The 16,964-nt window shown below is 36.5% G+C and overlaps 1 protein-coding gene across 5 annotated transcripts in view; it reads left to right on the forward strand.

The window, feature by feature from the left end:
* The window catches only part of SLC12A6 (solute carrier family 12 member 6), an 88,594-nt gene that overhangs the window by 56,344 nt on the left and 15,286 nt on the right, over nucleotides 1-16,964 (forward strand). For 4 of the 5 annotated variants that reach the window (XM_049613269.1, XM_049613268.1, XM_049613267.1 and 1 more), the window contains 11 exons: nucleotides 3,730-3,827; nucleotides 5,070-5,201; nucleotides 6,304-6,450; nucleotides 7,783-7,837; nucleotides 9,107-9,237; nucleotides 9,927-10,168; nucleotides 12,112-12,326; nucleotides 13,130-13,288; nucleotides 13,448-13,546; nucleotides 13,817-13,874; nucleotides 16,692-16,866. In XM_049613269.1, the coding sequence (XP_049469226.1) occupies nucleotides 3,730-3,827; nucleotides 5,070-5,201; nucleotides 6,304-6,450; nucleotides 7,783-7,837; nucleotides 9,107-9,237; nucleotides 9,927-10,168; nucleotides 12,112-12,326; nucleotides 13,130-13,288; nucleotides 13,448-13,546; nucleotides 13,817-13,874; nucleotides 16,692-16,866 (1,511 nt within the window). Of the gene's footprint in view, nucleotides 1-3,729; nucleotides 3,828-4,401; nucleotides 4,451-5,069; nucleotides 5,202-6,303; nucleotides 6,451-7,782; nucleotides 7,838-9,106; nucleotides 9,238-9,926; nucleotides 10,169-12,111; nucleotides 12,327-13,129; nucleotides 13,289-13,447; nucleotides 13,547-13,816; nucleotides 13,875-16,691; nucleotides 16,867-16,964 lie in introns of all 5 variants that reach the window. The other variant, XM_049613271.1, reaches the window with a different exon arrangement.

The following is a 16,964-nucleotide window of genomic DNA, read 5'->3' on the forward strand; positions in this document are numbered from 1 at the left end:
TCTCTCCTTTCCTCTCTGTTTCAGCCATGTTACTCATTCTGTTTTATGACTGCATTAAGATTGTTTCTGCTTTAGGATTTTTTAAAATTACTGTTCCCTCTGCTTGAAATGCAGGCTTTTCCTGAACATTTTATGTCAAGGCTACAGCCAGCTCATACCAACTCCTGAGAACCAATTGTATGCATCTCTTCCCAAAACCATTCTCAGTGACTTCACATTAGTAGTTTATTTTATTTTATTTTTTTATCTGAGAGAGCATGCGAGCAGGAGAGAGGGGCAGAGGGAGAGAAAGAAGGAGTTTTTTTTTTTTTTTTTTTTGAGAGGGAGAGAGAGAATTTTAAGCTGGCTCCACTGCCAGCATGGAGCTCTTTCTCACAACAGCGAGATCATGACCTGAGCTGAAATCAAGAGTCAGATGCTCAACCAACTGAGCCACCCAGACGCCCCAACACGTTAGTAGTTTCAAATTGGCATGTGTGAGTATTTACACTGTGGAAATGGACAACCACTATAAATCAGTTTTATGTGTGTGTGTATATGTTTTTAACTGTCTTCTGTGACTTCATATACACACAATGAAAGCAACATCTTTAACTGCTCTATTGCTGTATCACCAGGACCTAGAACAGTGCCCAGCACATCATAAGAACTTAATAAATGTGGGGTGCCTGGGTGGTACAAGTCGGTTGAACGTCCAACTCTTGATTTCGGCTCAGGTCATGATCTCAGGCTTCATGAGTTTGAACCCCACATCGGGCTATGCCCTCAGTGCAAAACGTGCTTGGGATTCTCTCCCTCTCTGTCTGCCCTTTCCCCACTCATGTACACTATCTGTCTCCCAAAATAAATATTTTTTTAAAAACCTAATAAATGCTTACTGAATTAACTGAATAAATGGATTACTTAAAAGCGGTGATAATTTTAAGCTGTGTCATTCTCTCTTTAGAATTTTCCGGAACCATTAGAGGAAAAGAATTACATTTTCTTTTTTTTTTTTCCTTCATGTTTATTTTGAGAGAAAACCGCATGCACAACAGAGAAGGAATGGAGAGAGAGGGAGACAGAGAATCCGAAGCAGGCTCCATGCTATCATTTTCCTGTTTTGTTTTGTTGTTGTTTTTTTAGTAACTTTTTATTGTGGAAATTTCCAACGATATAGAAAAGTAAATAGAATAGGATAGTGAACCTCCATGAAGCCATCACTCAGTTTCAACAATGTTGAGAATCTGTTTTCAATCCCCACTTAATTTTTTCCTGGAATATCTTAAAATTCCAGACATCACATGATTTTATTTACTTAAAAAAAAAAAAAGTTTAAATTTATCTGTTTCAAAAGTGGGGTTTTTTGGGTTTTTTTTTGTTGTTTTTGTTTTTGTTTTCTACATTTGATTAGAGTCAGGATTCTAACAAGTTTCACACCTTGTACTTGGTTGGTATGTCATTTTAAGTCTCAAATTATGAATTCTGCTTTCTTAGTTTATGCCATTTATTTATTGAATAAGTCAGATTATTTGTCATGTAGAATTTCTCACATTCTGAATTTGGTGATTGCAGCATCTTTGTGGTGATGTTTAGCATGTTCCTCCTCTGCTTTGTTTTGTTTGTTTTGTTTGTTTTGTTTTTGTGAACTGATAGATTTAAGAAGCTTGATTAGATTCAACTTCCAGTCTTTTGGTAAGAATACGTCATAGGTTGCACAGGGTACTTTTTATTGTATTACAGTAGGGGTTTGTGTCGTCCACTTTTAACAAGCAGTGTTAACATTGATCATTGAGTTCCAGATCACCCCGATCCATCCATTATAAAGTTATGTCTTAGCCTTTCATCTAATGGTTTTAGCAACCATTGATGATGATTGCCTAGATGCATTATTTCATTAGGGGTTGAAAATTGGTGGGTTTTTTTCCCAATCCATCTACATTTAAAATTTTTTTTAATTTAAATTTCAGTTAGCATACAGTGTTATATTAGATTCAGGTGAATCAGTATAGTGATTCAGCAGTTCTGTGCATTACTCAATTCTCATCATGATGAGTGTACTTTTTTTTTAATTGTTAAGTTTGTTTATTTATTTTGAGAGAGAGAGAAAGACTCCGTCAACGCAGAGCCCAGTGCAGGGCTTGATCTCACAAACCATGAGATCATGACCTGAGCTGAGATCAAGAGTTGGACCCTTAATGGACTGAGCCACTGAGGCGCCCCATGATGAGTGTACTCTTAATCCCCTTCGTCTGTTTTCACCCATCCCCCTACCCAACTCCCCTGTGGTAACCACCAATTCTCTGTAGTTAAGAGTCTGTTTCTTGGTTTGTCTGTCTCTTTTTTCCCTATGCTTGTTTGTTTTGTTTTTTAAATTCCACATTGATTAGCTAGAATGTTTCTATAATGAAGAAATTTTCTTTAACTTTTTCATTACCTAGAAATATAGTTGGTACAGGAAAGACAGGATAATTGCTTGATTCTTTCCATTTATTGTTTTTCATATATGTTGTTTTCTTAGTAACTTGCAAAGGTGACTAGTTGTTTTTTTTTAATATATTGGATATTTCACATACTTACTTTTCAATTCATTGCATTATTTATTTTTAGTGCTCATATTATCCCATTTTTAGCCATTAGGGATCCCATCAGGTTGGCTTTTCTGTCCTTTGACATGATCCAGTTATTTTCATAGCTTGTTGACTGTTTCCCAAACTTACATTTAAGGTTATAGGACTTTAAATTAATTTCTTTAAATTTTATATTGGTGTCTATTTTATCAATATTTAAAGTGTTAGTTCTTAATGACATTTATATATTTTTTTATTTTCTCTCTCTCCTACAAGGTGATTAAAATTATATAACTCTTACACAATACAGAACCAAAGCTAAGGATACAACACAAACTTTACTGTGTTAGGGAACCCAGTCTCTTTATCTCTCTCTCTCTCTCTCTCTCTCTCTCTTTTTCTTTATAGCTAGTTCACCAAATGTTTGTGGGATGAAAAAAAATATGTGGCAGGAGTTTGTACAAAAATAATTCTTGGTTACATGACCTAATGTCATTTTTTTTTTGTTTTTTTTGTTTTTTTACCTAATATCATTTATAAAAGGTTGGACATCTGTAAGTAGAGGGCTTTTGCTGCCATTGTTCAACAGCAATAGTGTATAAAGGTATTATATACTAAGGACTCAATAAGTACTTTTTAAAAAAATTTTATTCTAGATTTGGGTGACTTTAAGTGTAGGGTCTCTGTAGGTTAGAATCCTAAAAGAATAGTGTGTCCAGAGGCCTTTGTATTAAGAAAAGCAATGACCTATGTTTACCTCTTAGAAATTTATTTTTGCTCCTTTTCTAGAGGGAACCACATTCTCCAAGCAACGCTAATTGAGTTCTCCCACTCTCAGATTAAAGTTTGAATATGAGGGGTGCTTAGGTGGCTCAGTCATTTGAGCGTCTCACTTTGGCTTAGGTCATGATCTCACAGTTTGTGAGTTTAAGCCCTGCACTGGGCTCTCCGCTGTCAGCACAGAGCCCTCTTCATATCCTTTGTTCCACCCCCACCCTCACCCCTGCTCCTTCCCTGCTCTACTTACGCTGTCTCTCAAAATAAAAAAATAAACTTAAGGTAGTTTGAATATGAAAATGGGTTCTGTTGATACAGAGGCAACATGAAGTTATTTGGTGCTGATACTTCTTTAATACCACTGAGAAACTGACTTGGTTTACTTTTTTTTTTTTTTTTCCAGATGATGGGCATAATAAGAAAGCTCGAAATGCTTATCTCAATAATTCCAATTATGAAGAAGGAGATGAATATTTTGATAAAAACCTGGCACTCTTTGAGGTAATATTTGGGAGAAGACTAGAGCAGAGATTTCAGGAATAGAGATTTCAAGATCGCTGTTTTCTATCCCATTTAGTTTTAAAACAGTACAGCCTGGATAATTTTAAGAATTAATTGTTAAAGTATAATACTTATTATAACTTGTCATTATAGTTGATTTATTTATGTAATCTAATAGTCACTTATAAGTACCATTAAATCAAATTTCTGAGTATTGAGGAAGAATGTCAACATTCTTCCTCAATATGGGGGACCTTGCTATCTAATTCAGCTAGGATGTGAATATTGCATTATCTACAAAGTGTAAAATAGTGAGTTTTTCAATCTGTGTTTGGGAGGACTATCACTTACCTTAGAACTACTAAATCAAAAATCAGTGTAGGAAGTAGGCTGCTAGATTAAGAGGACCTTGCAGGTCTTAACCTGAGACCCTACGGACTCTGACGGCATCTGCAGGCAGGTTCTTGAAAGGAACCTACTTTAGTCCCGCACTGCCTTTGTTTCTGGCTTTGGACAGTGATGTGAATGTTAGTTCTCTCAGCATACTTATCTTTTAAATGATATTTTCTTTCAGCTTACTTGAAGAAAAGATCTGTGGTGAATATTTACTTCAGTCACAAAAGGTTTTTTTCTTTTAATGTTTATTTATTTTTGAGAGAGAACACAGCTGTGCGCACGAGACAGGGAGGCGCAGAGAGAGAGGGAGAGAGAATCTCAAGCAGGTTCGATGTAGGGCTCGATCTCACAAACCGCGAGATTATGACCTGAGCTGAAATCAAGAGCCGGACCCTTAACTCACTGAGCCACCCAGGTGCCCCTCAGTCACAAAAGTTTTTTATTGAGCTATCCGTATGTGCTGCAATAAATAATAGCCATAAATTTTGTTAGAATGTTGGTAGCCTAAAGAAAGGGGCACTGTAGTTAAAGATAATATTACCAACATTTTTTACAAGGTTACAGCTGTCTGTAGGGGCCAGTGTGATTTTATTTTTACTGTAAAGTTAAGCTATTAGAATCCTAAAGCTTTTTCACTTAAGAATCTTATAAGGATTCATGTATCCCTGATTAAGTGATATTTTACCTTGGGAGGAAAATAAAGCCTCACTGATGAATTGTCTTAAAATATTTATCTGTGAAATATTTTCTTATTTAATTTGCAATTTTCTGATACATGGGCCATTTTGGTGCTTATGCTTCCAGTGTTCTTCATTACTCATTTCTTCCATGTTTATGACTTTATAGGAAGAAATGGACACAAGACCAAAGGTATCTTCTCTCCTCAACCGTATGGCCAATTATACTAATCTGACACAAGGAGCGAAGGAACATGAAGAGGCAGAGAACATCACTGAGGGGAAAAAGAAGCCCACCAAGGTGAGGCCTTAGGATAACAATGATAAATAAAAAGAGTCCCATATATAAGAAAGGAGGAACTATCCAGGGCATCACTCTGTGCTCCGTAACTATTGAATGCTTGCTTTAAGCCAGGCACTGTTCTGGGCACCGGGGCCATAGCAAAAAGAGAACATACAATGTCCTGCTCTCATGCAGTCTGAATTCTGGTATGAAGAGATAGTTGTTAAACTGTATATTACATGTTGATAAATGCTCTAACAAAAATATAAGCAGGGACAGATAGTAGCTACACTTGTGGCATATCATAGGCAGAGACTTGTCAGATCACCATGTTGTACGCCTGAACCAGTGTAACATTGTGTGTCAACTATACTTCAGTAATTAATTTTTTTTTAAGGCAGGCTAAAGAGACTGCAACTGGCCAGCAAGAAAGCTAGGGCAGAAGGGGTTGCTGTTGGAGAGAGGTTAGTCAGGAAAAGCCCTTCTGACGGTGATATTTGAGCAGAGACCTAACCAATGTGAGACAGTGAGCCTGGTTGGGAGAAGACCGTTGCAGGGAGAGGAAATAGCACTTCAGAAGAGGAGTGTCCATGCCCATCTGCTGATGCCATCTCTCTGTGGTCAAGTGGTTGGGTTTTTCAAAGACTACATTTCAGTTTTTCTCAAAATGAAAATACGGAACAAGGTAGCTTCCTGGTTGTTCAGGAATGAAATGACCCTCAGATCTTCATTTTACCAACTGTATTTACCAGCTACTATGAAAGATTTATACCACATTCTAAAGGAATTCCATCAAGTCATTATTCAGTTTAGATGAAAAGGGAAAGCTGATAGCTTCAAACTACAGAACATTTTAAAAGGGGGGGATTGTGGTCAAATACTTATGTAAAAACATATGGGGACCTGTGTAAAGTAAAAATGTATAGTTCTAGGACTATTAAAAAGTATGGTAATTGACATTTATTAGATGGAGATTTTATATGTGCCTCTTCTAGGATATTCTGATTATCTCTGCCTAATAATTAATATGGTAGTTGGGAGCAAGTTTTTATACACAAGTAAAAGGATAAAAGCATGGCTTCTAGATGACTATATAATTTTTCTTTTGTCAACTTTCCAGACCCCTCAAATGGGTACTTTCATGGGTGTCTACCTCCCCTGTCTACAAAATATTTTTGGAGTGATCTTGTTTCTACGCCTTACATGGGTTGTGGGCACGGCTGGCGTTCTTCAGGCCTTCGCAATCGTCCTTATCTGCTGCTGCTGTGTAAGTCCTGAGTTGGCTCTTAGAAATCACCTGGAACGTCGCAAGAGCTCAAGATTATATGCACTTGACCTGTTTGAGAATAAAACAAAGGCTAGTAGGGGAAGACTCATGATCTCAAAAGGAGAGATTATTTTGATATTAAAATCTGAAGTATTTTCAGTTATTTAGGGCCCACTCTTCACTGCTTAGATCTATAATATGATGTACTACAAATTACAAAGGAAGACTTCTTTCTGGAGGGAGTAGGAGATGTAGTCCTTGACTTCAAAGAATTCAGAATACAAACCACTTGTATTAATGGCACCGAAGTTGTGATAGAAAATGATGCCACACTACTCCAGTATAGTATGGAGGAACAAAACGGACTGTTGTTTAGGGTGAGGGGCGTTTGTTTTGTTTTCAAGTCTCATCTGTTCTCCCTTCCCTAGAAATTCAGGTGTGTTTTCCAGGTCCTCTCCCCACTGTACTGAGAACATTCTGATCTTCCTTGAATTTAAACTCCTCTTATGCATTATAAGTTGATTATTATAAAAAATGTATTTTTTTGTTCTGTTACCTGCTGACCTCTTTCATTACTATCATTATTATACCCTCCTTGTGCATTAGGCTCACTGAGTACATACAAAGCAGGATAAGCAGAGATAGTTCCTATCATTAATAAATTAAAATTAACAGTACTACCTTCCCCCCCCCCCCCCCGTGCCTTTTTGTTTTCTTAGTCTTAAAACTTCAAGGTCATGTTTGGCTCCTTGGTTACCTCTCACATCTAATCAGCTACCAGTGTCAATCAAGTCTCCCTCTGAAATCTCTTACCTACAACCCTTCCTTTATATTCCTGTTTTTTCACTGAACTGTAATAGCCTATTAACAAGTCACTCTGTCTTCATCTGCTCCCTGTCTGCAGTCCATTCTATACTCTGTTGCTCCCAGGCAATGTTTTCAAAATACAGTTTTTATTAGTTCAGAAGTCTTCAGTGGTTCCCTTCCTTACTGAATATTGTTCTTGTAATATCTAGTCCTTAGTCAGTTTCCAGTCTGTTTTCCAAGTTAACTAGGAGACCAGGGTGAGATCAGGGGTTTCTACTAGCACCTAACCTACTGATTATGACATAGAACCATTTTAACAGAATACTCAAGATGATAGTAATTTGACTAGTGCAATGAGTTGAACCACATCATATTTCCATGCTATTAGGTATGACATCCAACTCCGTCCATAAAGTATGTAGAGTTAATTATTCAAACAGTGCTCTGAATTCCACAGATGGGAAGATAGTACAGAAATGTCATCTTTATAACAGTAACAGTCTTCTCCTTTCACTTCCTTTACAGACAATGTTGACTGCTATCTCCATGAGTGCCATTGCCACTAATGGAGTGGTGCCAGGTCAGTTGGCTAAGATTGCATTTCAGGGATTGTCAACAATTACTGTATGTTTATGCTGTGAAGCCAGAGGTGCAAACTTCCAAGGAACAGAATACTATTTAGTCTGTTGGTCATAGGTATTCACACTCTTTGACTTTAGAATACATTCTTTAAGTCTCTTTATGTCCTAAACTAGGGGAACCTCACTCACTGTTGGTGGGAATAGAATCTGATACAGCCACTTTGGAAAACAGTATGGAAGTTCTTCAAAAAATTAAAAGTAGAAATACCATATAATCCAGTAATTTCATTTCTGGGTATTTACCCAAAGAAAATGAAAACACTAGATCAAAAAGATATAGGTGCCCTTATGTATAGTGCTGTATTATTTACAATAACCAAGATATGGAAGCAACCTAAGTGTTCATCAATAGATGAATGAATACAGAAGTTGTGGACACATACACACAAAATAGAATATTACTCATCCATCAAAAAGAATGAAATCTTGCCATTTGCAACAACACAGGTGGACCTAGAGATCCACTCATGCAAATGAAATAAGTCCGAGAAAGACAAATGCCATATGATTTTACTTATATGTGGAATCCAAATAAATAAATAAACAGACAAACAAAAACAGAGACTCATAAATACAAAGAACAAACTAGTGGTTGTCCAGGAAAAGAAGAGTAGAGGGATGAGCAAAATAAGTGAGAGGGAGGGAATAAGAGTTACAGACTTCCGGTTATAAAATAAATAAGTCATGGGGATGAAAAATACAGCATAGGGAATACACTCAATAATATTGCAGTAACGTTGTATGTTGACAGATGGTAACTGCACTTACTATGGTGTGCTTAATGTACAGAATTGTCGAACCACTGTGATGTTGTACTATACCATTTATTAAAGTCAACCATACTTCAATTAAAATAAAAAGGAAAAAAATCTCATCATGTTCTAAGCTAGAAGTCTTAATTTGTATCACATTCCTATCTTCTTTTAGTTAGGGTATATATTATGGGGCTATCTCATGCCTGTAGTAAATATTCCTTGATATTTATCTAAGTAATACTGACAAGTTGAACTAGTTGGTGTGGAGCATTAGCTATGCAGTATATTAGAAAGGTTTTATCCTTTATTTCCCGTTAGCAAATATACTTTTTATCAAAACATTGAGAGTTTTCAAAAGCTTGAAGCATTTATTCTTCTTATTTATGACTTTGTTTACATTCTTCTTACCGGTGTACTTTCTTTATCCTGCTTACATTCTGTTTTGTCTTTTAGCTGGAGGCTCATACTTTATGATTTCCCGGGCCCTGGGCCCAGAGTTTGGTGGGGCTGTTGGCCTCTGCTTTTATCTTGGTACCACATTTGCAGCAGCCATGTATATCCTTGGTGCCATTGAAATTTTTCTGGTGAGTAATGGCTTAATTGTGGTCTACAGTGTAGAAAAGATAGAGATTTGGATTTATTTTGTTGTTTGGTAGCAAAACTTCTGAGAGATCCGCTGTAGAATCAAACAAGTGATTCACTGTTAACTTGTCATTGACTTCCTGTTGTGAGTATAAGTCAGAACAGTTGAAAGTATCCACTGCCTGCCTACTGCTTCCCTTCCACCCATTTACTAACACTCTACCCACCTCACCAAGAAGTGAAAGTTGTGAGGCAAGACACACTAACAGGGAAAAAGTAAAGTTTATCTTTTGTCATATCTTTATCCCCCCAAAATAAAATGTTTTTCATTTCTTTATTCACTGGATTATTATTATTATTTTTTTTTTTACTGTTTAAAATGATAGGTAAGTAGGAATAATAAGGTAGGACTTAAGATAATCATTATAATTATTTTACATAACCCTTTGAATAAATTATTAATGCATTCTTTGCTGTTTCCTTTGGGAAATGCAGATATTCAGAACAACATGTAGCCTTAAAAAAAAAAAAAAAAGATCAATGCTATCCAGTTTTTGCAGGAATAGGTTAAGTCTCCAGTCATTTTCTGTCTTAGCCTTTCTTTACTTTGTGAAAATAAATGCAAACTACAACAGCCCTTTTACTCGATGACTATAAAATGACCTCATTTTCTACTTCTTTCACTTAACAGGTATATATTGTGCCCCGAGCTGCCATCTTTCGTAGCGATGATGCACTCAAGGAATCAGCAGCCATGCTAAATAACATGCGTGTCTATGGCACCGCGTTCTTGGTTCTCATGGTATTGGTGGTATTCATCGGTGTACGCTATGTGAACAAGTTTGCCTCACTTTTCCTGGCCTGTGTCATTGTGTCCATCTTGGCCATCTATGCTGGAGCCATCAAGTCTTCTTTTGCCCCTCCACACTTCCCGTACGTGTCTGCCTCTTACCGGCCATCATTACTGGGTAGTCATTGACAATATCTGGTGATGTGACCACTTCAAGTACAATTTCACAGTGTCCCTGAGATTTCACTTGTGGATAAGCTCAGTTAGCATCTAGGCAGGAAGCCTCCCCGCAAACTATGTCATGTCAGTCCTCTTCCTTATGTCCCAGGCATAGAACTGGCAGCTGTAACCATCATTTGGATGTAGATACTGAGTTTTGTTTTAAAACCTCCTTATAATGGTTGTGCTTGCTTAAACTATTCATGAAGAGCTTTACAAAGAATATAGTTATTACCGGCAAGCTTTGTAAAGTATTCAGAAGTTGGATTCCTGTTATTAATGAAATATCAAGAGAGTCAAAGAAACCTTAGCTCCTATTTAAATATTTGTAATTACCCTTTTTATTTTGCTGTTAATATCATAGCAGACTTTCTACTTATAAAATAAAGAGGAATACATGTCACATTTGCATATATATCTCTCTAGAGAGATTGTATTCCTTACCATAAGTAGTACAAGTACATTAAAGTATATTTTTTGAAGTAGCAATGGATTTGTACAGATAGGTGACTCCCAGGTCACCTGTTCTCTGTTTGACTAGTGGCATAGGGACTAACCACCACTGAGTGTTTGTAATCTTGCTACAGAGATTGTCTTTAAGAAGCATCTGGATTATCAGGTATCAAACTTATCAGTCCTATGTTCATTAAACCTGATTACAGAAAAATAGTTTTTTCAAGATGAAAAGACAGATCCATAGAGATTAATGACTTGCCCAAAAGTTAGTTAATGGCAGAGCACAAACACGAACACTGATTTCCTAACTCCTGGTGCAGTATTTCTTCTACTATGCTAAATGATGTCAGTGATAAATTCCATCATCAGTTTTTAGTCTGCTCATTTATGGGCTACAACTAGCCGAAAGTACTGAAGGCTACTGGATGTCTTCACTTGAGAAATTCCACTTTGCCTTAAGTTCTTCTTTGATTCTTCTCTCTTTTGGTGGGGAAAAGGTCACGATGTGTGGTATTTTCTTTAAAATATTCCAGCAAAACAAGACAGAATTCCCTAGAGGAACACTAAACAAGACTGTGCAGTGTTGAGTTATCAAAGCTGAGTAATGGGTACATGGCTCATTATGCACGTATGCTGTCATTTTGCAGATTTGGAAAGTTGCTTTGTTCCTCTTGAGAGTTACTTTAACTGTGGGTGTATTGTTCTTTTGTTCATATTTATAGCTCCGGGTTAAAGAAAAAAATAAAATCAGCAGTTATTATTTGTAATATCCTTAAATACCCTCACTCCCACTGGGTCTAGGCTTACGTTCAAAAATAGTTTTCTCTTAGGCCATAGTGGGATGTGCCTTCCATTTCAGCCAAGCTGTTTTTCTCAAAACGGTAGCCAGAAAGTTTGACCTTTAGCAGAACATTTTCAAAGGGGTTTTTAGGAACATAAGGCTTTTCTAGGCCAAAAAAATAGGGGAAAATTTTTTTTGTCAGAAGAACAAAAGGACTCTGAGATTCTTTTAGGCCTAACAATTGGTTAATAACCTAGAAAATTTGGAAGATGAGTAAGTACTGTGTCTTCAGATAGTTTTTGTATTTGAATTCTGTCACTACCACTCGAGCAGACTACTTTATCTCCCTAAACTTCAGTTCCTCCATCCACAACATGGAAATACTCATGCATATTTTGTGAGATGGCTGTGAGGATTAAATTGCAGAAAATTTAAATCCCCATTTACAGAATGAGTCAGTAAATGTTAGTTCTTTTCCCATCCATGACAGTAAAAGCTCTTAGAGATGAGGTGTTTTTTTGTTTTTTTTTTTAACTTTGCTAATCTAATTTACTAACCTATTTCTAACCTATCTTCTTTTCTTAAACGTTTTTTCCCCCTTGCTTCATCTTTCCCTCTCTTTTCACTTAGGGTCTGCATGCTGGGTAACCGCACCCTTTCATCAAGACACATTGATACTTGCTCTAAGACCAAGGAAATTAACAACATGACAGTACCATCAAGGTTATGGGGCTTCTTCTGTAACTCAAGTCAGTTTTTCAATGCCACCTGTGATGAATACTTTGTTCACAATAATGTCACTTCAATCCAGGGCATTCCTGGATTGGCTAGTGGTGTCATTACAGGTAAGTTAGGAGGTGTTTGAACAAGTTTTTTATTTGTTTCTGAGGAAAGTGGGCCTTTCAATCTTAGACTCTTCTATAGTCCATGACGCCTCACTGCCATTGTATCACTTCCCTGCTTAAGCTCAGCACACAGCTCTTAATTCAGCTTCTTTCTGCTTTTCTGTTAGTGAACTTCTCCATTTTCAGGACTCCTTGCAGTGTTTTCTGTTAAAATTTGCCACCTTTAGAGAGCAGAGCTAAGCCAATCGCTTTTTCAACTGGGATAAAGTAATAAAATATTCTGTGTTACTGTAAAGTTGCCAATGTTCTTCCCATAGTGACAGCTAGAATGGAACTATTTCAGTGTCCCCACATGCACATGTGTGTTTTCCTAACTCAGCCCGATTTCTGAAGCTCTTTGCTTAAGTGACTTTTTTCTTAAATGTTTGGTCCACAATTTCTTTGCATGTAAGCAGGTTTACACTAAGGTTTTAGAAATAGCATTGATTATTAATTTTTAGAAAATAGGCTTTGCGGGGCACCCATATTTAGTCTGATTAACTTTTACTAATTTGCATTTGTAAATTTAACTGCATTTGTATGTACCAAAGCCTTTTGTAAAATTACATTTGAACCATTTGAGAAAGAGCATTAGGTTTTTATGTGTGCTTTATTATGTAATATATACATGTGCTCATGTAGAAACAAACGTACCTTCAAACACTAGAAATGAGGAATCTGATTTAGAATGTTGTTTAGGTAGAAAATTAATTACCTTCTTTCCATACTTCTGTTGCTTATATACCTTTTTCTTCCCACTACAGAGAATCTTTGGAGTAATTACCTACCAAAGGGAGAGATCATTGAAAAGCCCTCAGCCAAATCTTCTGATGTCTTGGGCAGCTTAAATCATGAGTATGTCCTTGTTGACATCACCACCTCTTTTACTCTTCTGGTGGGGATCTTCTTTCCTTCTGTCACAGGTAAGCAGAAGGGCTGTTATCTATTTTAGAAGTTATCAGACCCAGAGAGTGATTTTTCTTAAGACACAGGCTTCTCAGATACCAGTCTTTGGTATCAGTATGAGTATCAAAGTGTCCAGGAACTAAGAAATTAACTTGTTCTTTTTTCCTTCTCTAAAGGTATCATGGCTGGATCAAACAGATCTGGAGATCTGAAAGATGCTCAAAAGTCTATTCCCATTGGCACTATCCTCGCCATCCTGACCACCTCCTTTGTCTGTATCCTTGTCATGATTCCAATTTGAGTTTTAGTCATAGGCGCATCTGTGGAATGAGGGCCATCAATATTTTTATCCTAGTAATAAAGATGTCTGCTTTCTATCAGCTCACTTCTCACTAGATAATCTACCCACCTCATCTCTAAAATTCAAGGAAAAATTTACAATAGTGAATCTGCCAACTAATTTTACTGATAGAAGAAATATCCTATGTGTCTGCTTTCTATCTCAGAGGGTTAGAGGTCAGTTTCCTTGACTCTCAGTATGGTAGATTTAAGCAATGTTGTCCTTTTTGGTGCCTGTATTGAAGGTGTTGTTCTCAGAGACAAGTGAGTAGTTGATTTCTTTGTAATATCTGTGTGTCTGTCTTCCAGTATATCAGATCACTGCCCCCAAGATGGTCATAAACTCAAAACCTAACCTGAGGTTTATATCGTGACTAACAATTAGAAAATATATGTATATAGTTCCCAAAAAGGTTAGTGAATAATAAGTACTAGTTACATTGTTATAAATAAGTGAGATGCCATGAATATAGCTCTTTCATGAAGTAGTGAATTTGTCTGAATAACAAGGACTTGTCTGTAGTACATTAAAAGCTTTTGGAAAACTAAGACCAAAAGTAGAGGAGAGCATGTTAAAAAAAAAAAAAACAAAACAAAAACTTTGAAGTGTCTCTAGCATCTCTTTCTAGCATCTCTTCTATGAGATATAAGTATGTGTCTGTTTAGCATTCTAAATAAAATCTTGGAATTTTCTTCATTTCGTTTATGAAGGCTGCTGGGTGTTTTTCCTTTCCTCACACCTATGTGCAAAAAACAAGTTTTTGTAAGAGATTCTTAGAAAAATCTTTCCCCTAAATCTGCTAGATCTCTTCCCATTTTCCCCGTCTGGAGGAATTACAAGCCTCACCATTCACCCTTTCTCAAAACAGAAATGTAGGTGCCATCCTAGACTTTCCCCAGTTCCCTCATCCAGTTGGTTTCTAAGCCCTGTGAATTCCACCTTTCATCTTAATAGATCTCCTTTTCGCTATTTATCCCCATCCCTTTGCACAGACCTTCAGGATCTTTTTCCTGGATTATTGTAATTACCTCTCTTTCAGTTTTATCACCTTCTAATCCTTCTTCCATGCTGCCACCAGAATGATTTTTCTACAACACAAAAGGAGATCATACAAACCTTCCTGCTTCACAGCCTGCCAAGCCCATTACTTCAGTCCGGCCCTGTTTACCTTTTTCTCATGTCATCTCCCATCATTCCCTCATAAAGTCCACATGCTCTAGCCATAACTTGAAGTCAAATATGCCTTGTTTCAGATTCCCATCCAGCCACACATTTGTCTGTGCAGTTTCCTTTGCTTAGAATGGGTAACTCCCGCCTGGCAGCCACATGAATCCTTGAAGACTAGACTAAATGTCTTCTGTCCTGTGAAGCTTTCCCATACTTACCCAGCAGAGATACCCACTCCCCTCCTTGTTTAGCCGCTACAGTATTACACTTACCATATATATGTATTGTAGCTTTTGATATCACTCTCCCTGACTAGATTGAGTTCTTTTAGGACAGGAACCCCAGTAAATAATATATACATATTGCTGACAAAAATAAGTAGCACAGTTTACTATTACTATACTATTGTCACTGAAAATATATGGGTTCATAGAGGTTTGGTAAATTACACCATAATATAAAAAGTATTGAAAGTGTAAGCTGGAATACCACTTTGGAAAACTGTTGGTCATTGTCTCCTAAAGTTGAACCTGCATATACCTTATGACCTGGCACTTCCACTGGTAGGTAGATCCAACAGAAATTCATGCACATGTGCGTTAAGAATCATGCACAAGAATTCTCACAGCAGTATTATTACTAATAGTCAAAATCTGGATATAGTTCACACGTCATCAGTAGTAGAATGGATAAGTTATGTATTCATGCAATGGGAAATCAGAGCAATGAAAATAAATAAGACACAGCTATATATACACCCACACAAAAGGATGAATTTCAGAAAGTTAAGTGAAAGAAACCAAGCACAAAACACATATATTGTGTTTCATTTATTTAAAGTTTAAAAACAGGTAAAACTACATAGTATTAACAGGATAGTGATGGGGGAAAGGCTAGTGATAGCAAGTGGGCATAAGAGAGACTGGGGTTCTGGCAGTTTTCTATTTCTTGACTAGCTAGTAGCTACATAGATGGTTTGTGAAAATTTATTGAAATGTACATTGGTTTTTTGCACATTACTTTTTGTGTGTGATTCTTAATAAAAATGGTTGAAACCAAAAATAAACAGATGAGATGCCATGTTTCACCCATCAAATTAGCATTGACTTTTAAAATTTTAATATAAGGCTGGTGTGAAATAGATACATACTATAAAACTTAAACCTTCATATACTTCCAGTGGGAATAAAATTTATTATAACCTTTCTGGAAAGCAGTTAGGTAGTGATTTTGAAATATTTTAAGATATTGAAATGCGATTTCATCCTTTTTATTGCGATGACTACCTCTTAGAAATCTGCCATAAGGAAAAAAAACCTGAAGTGAGAATGTAGATATGTGCACAAAGATGTTAATCACATTATTTTCTATAATACAAAATAACCACTAGAGGAATAGACTGTGTAAATTATGATGCAATATTATTAAAACCACTAAGATTTTCATTCATAAAGAGCTTTTCATGACATAGGAAAATGTAAGTTTAAAAAGAATATGGAATTATAGGTATAGTGTGATCTCCTCTATATTTTAAAAAACATAGTAAAGAGACTGCAGTGTACAAAGTGTGCTAAATATTACCAGTTATGTTATCATGATGGATTTCCTCCCTGCTTTTTATTTTTTGTATTTTTCCAACTTTTCTGCAAAGAGCAGATATTTTGATATTTTGAAGGGAAAAGCTATAATTGAAGCTTAGCTTATTTTCTGGCTCTTCAGGTTATTTTTTTAATATAGGTTAATAATTAGCCTTTTGATCAAATCTGCCCACCTTTACGTTTCTTAATTTTCATGTCTATCTCAATTCAGTTCTCTAAAAATTATAAATAGAAAAAAATTGGGTGATATTTTTCTAGGCTTTCAGTCTGTAATTACTTCCCAGTTAAATTTCCCCACTCTGATTTCTCTCCCAGGTTTGGGGATGCTGTGAAAGGTAATCTTGTGGTGGGTACCTTATCTTGGCCATCCCCATGGGTGATTGTTATTGGCTCCTTCTTCTCCACATGTGGGGCTGGACTTCAGAGTCTCACAGGTGCACCAAGGCTGCTCCAGGCTATAGCCAAGGATAACATCATACCCTTTCTGAGGGTGAGTAATCTTTCCCATGCCCTCTTCTTTTTTTCTCAGATTTTATGAGAAACAGTGTCATCTTCATATGCTTAGGAATTATTAGATCATATAATACA

The sequence above is a fragment of the Panthera uncia genome (genome assembly GCF_023721935.1).
Source record: "Panthera uncia isolate 11264 chromosome B3 unlocalized genomic scaffold, Puncia_PCG_1.0 HiC_scaffold_1, whole genome shotgun sequence".
In the NCBI taxonomy this organism is placed as follows: Eukaryota; Metazoa; Chordata; class Mammalia; order Carnivora; family Felidae; genus Panthera; species Panthera uncia.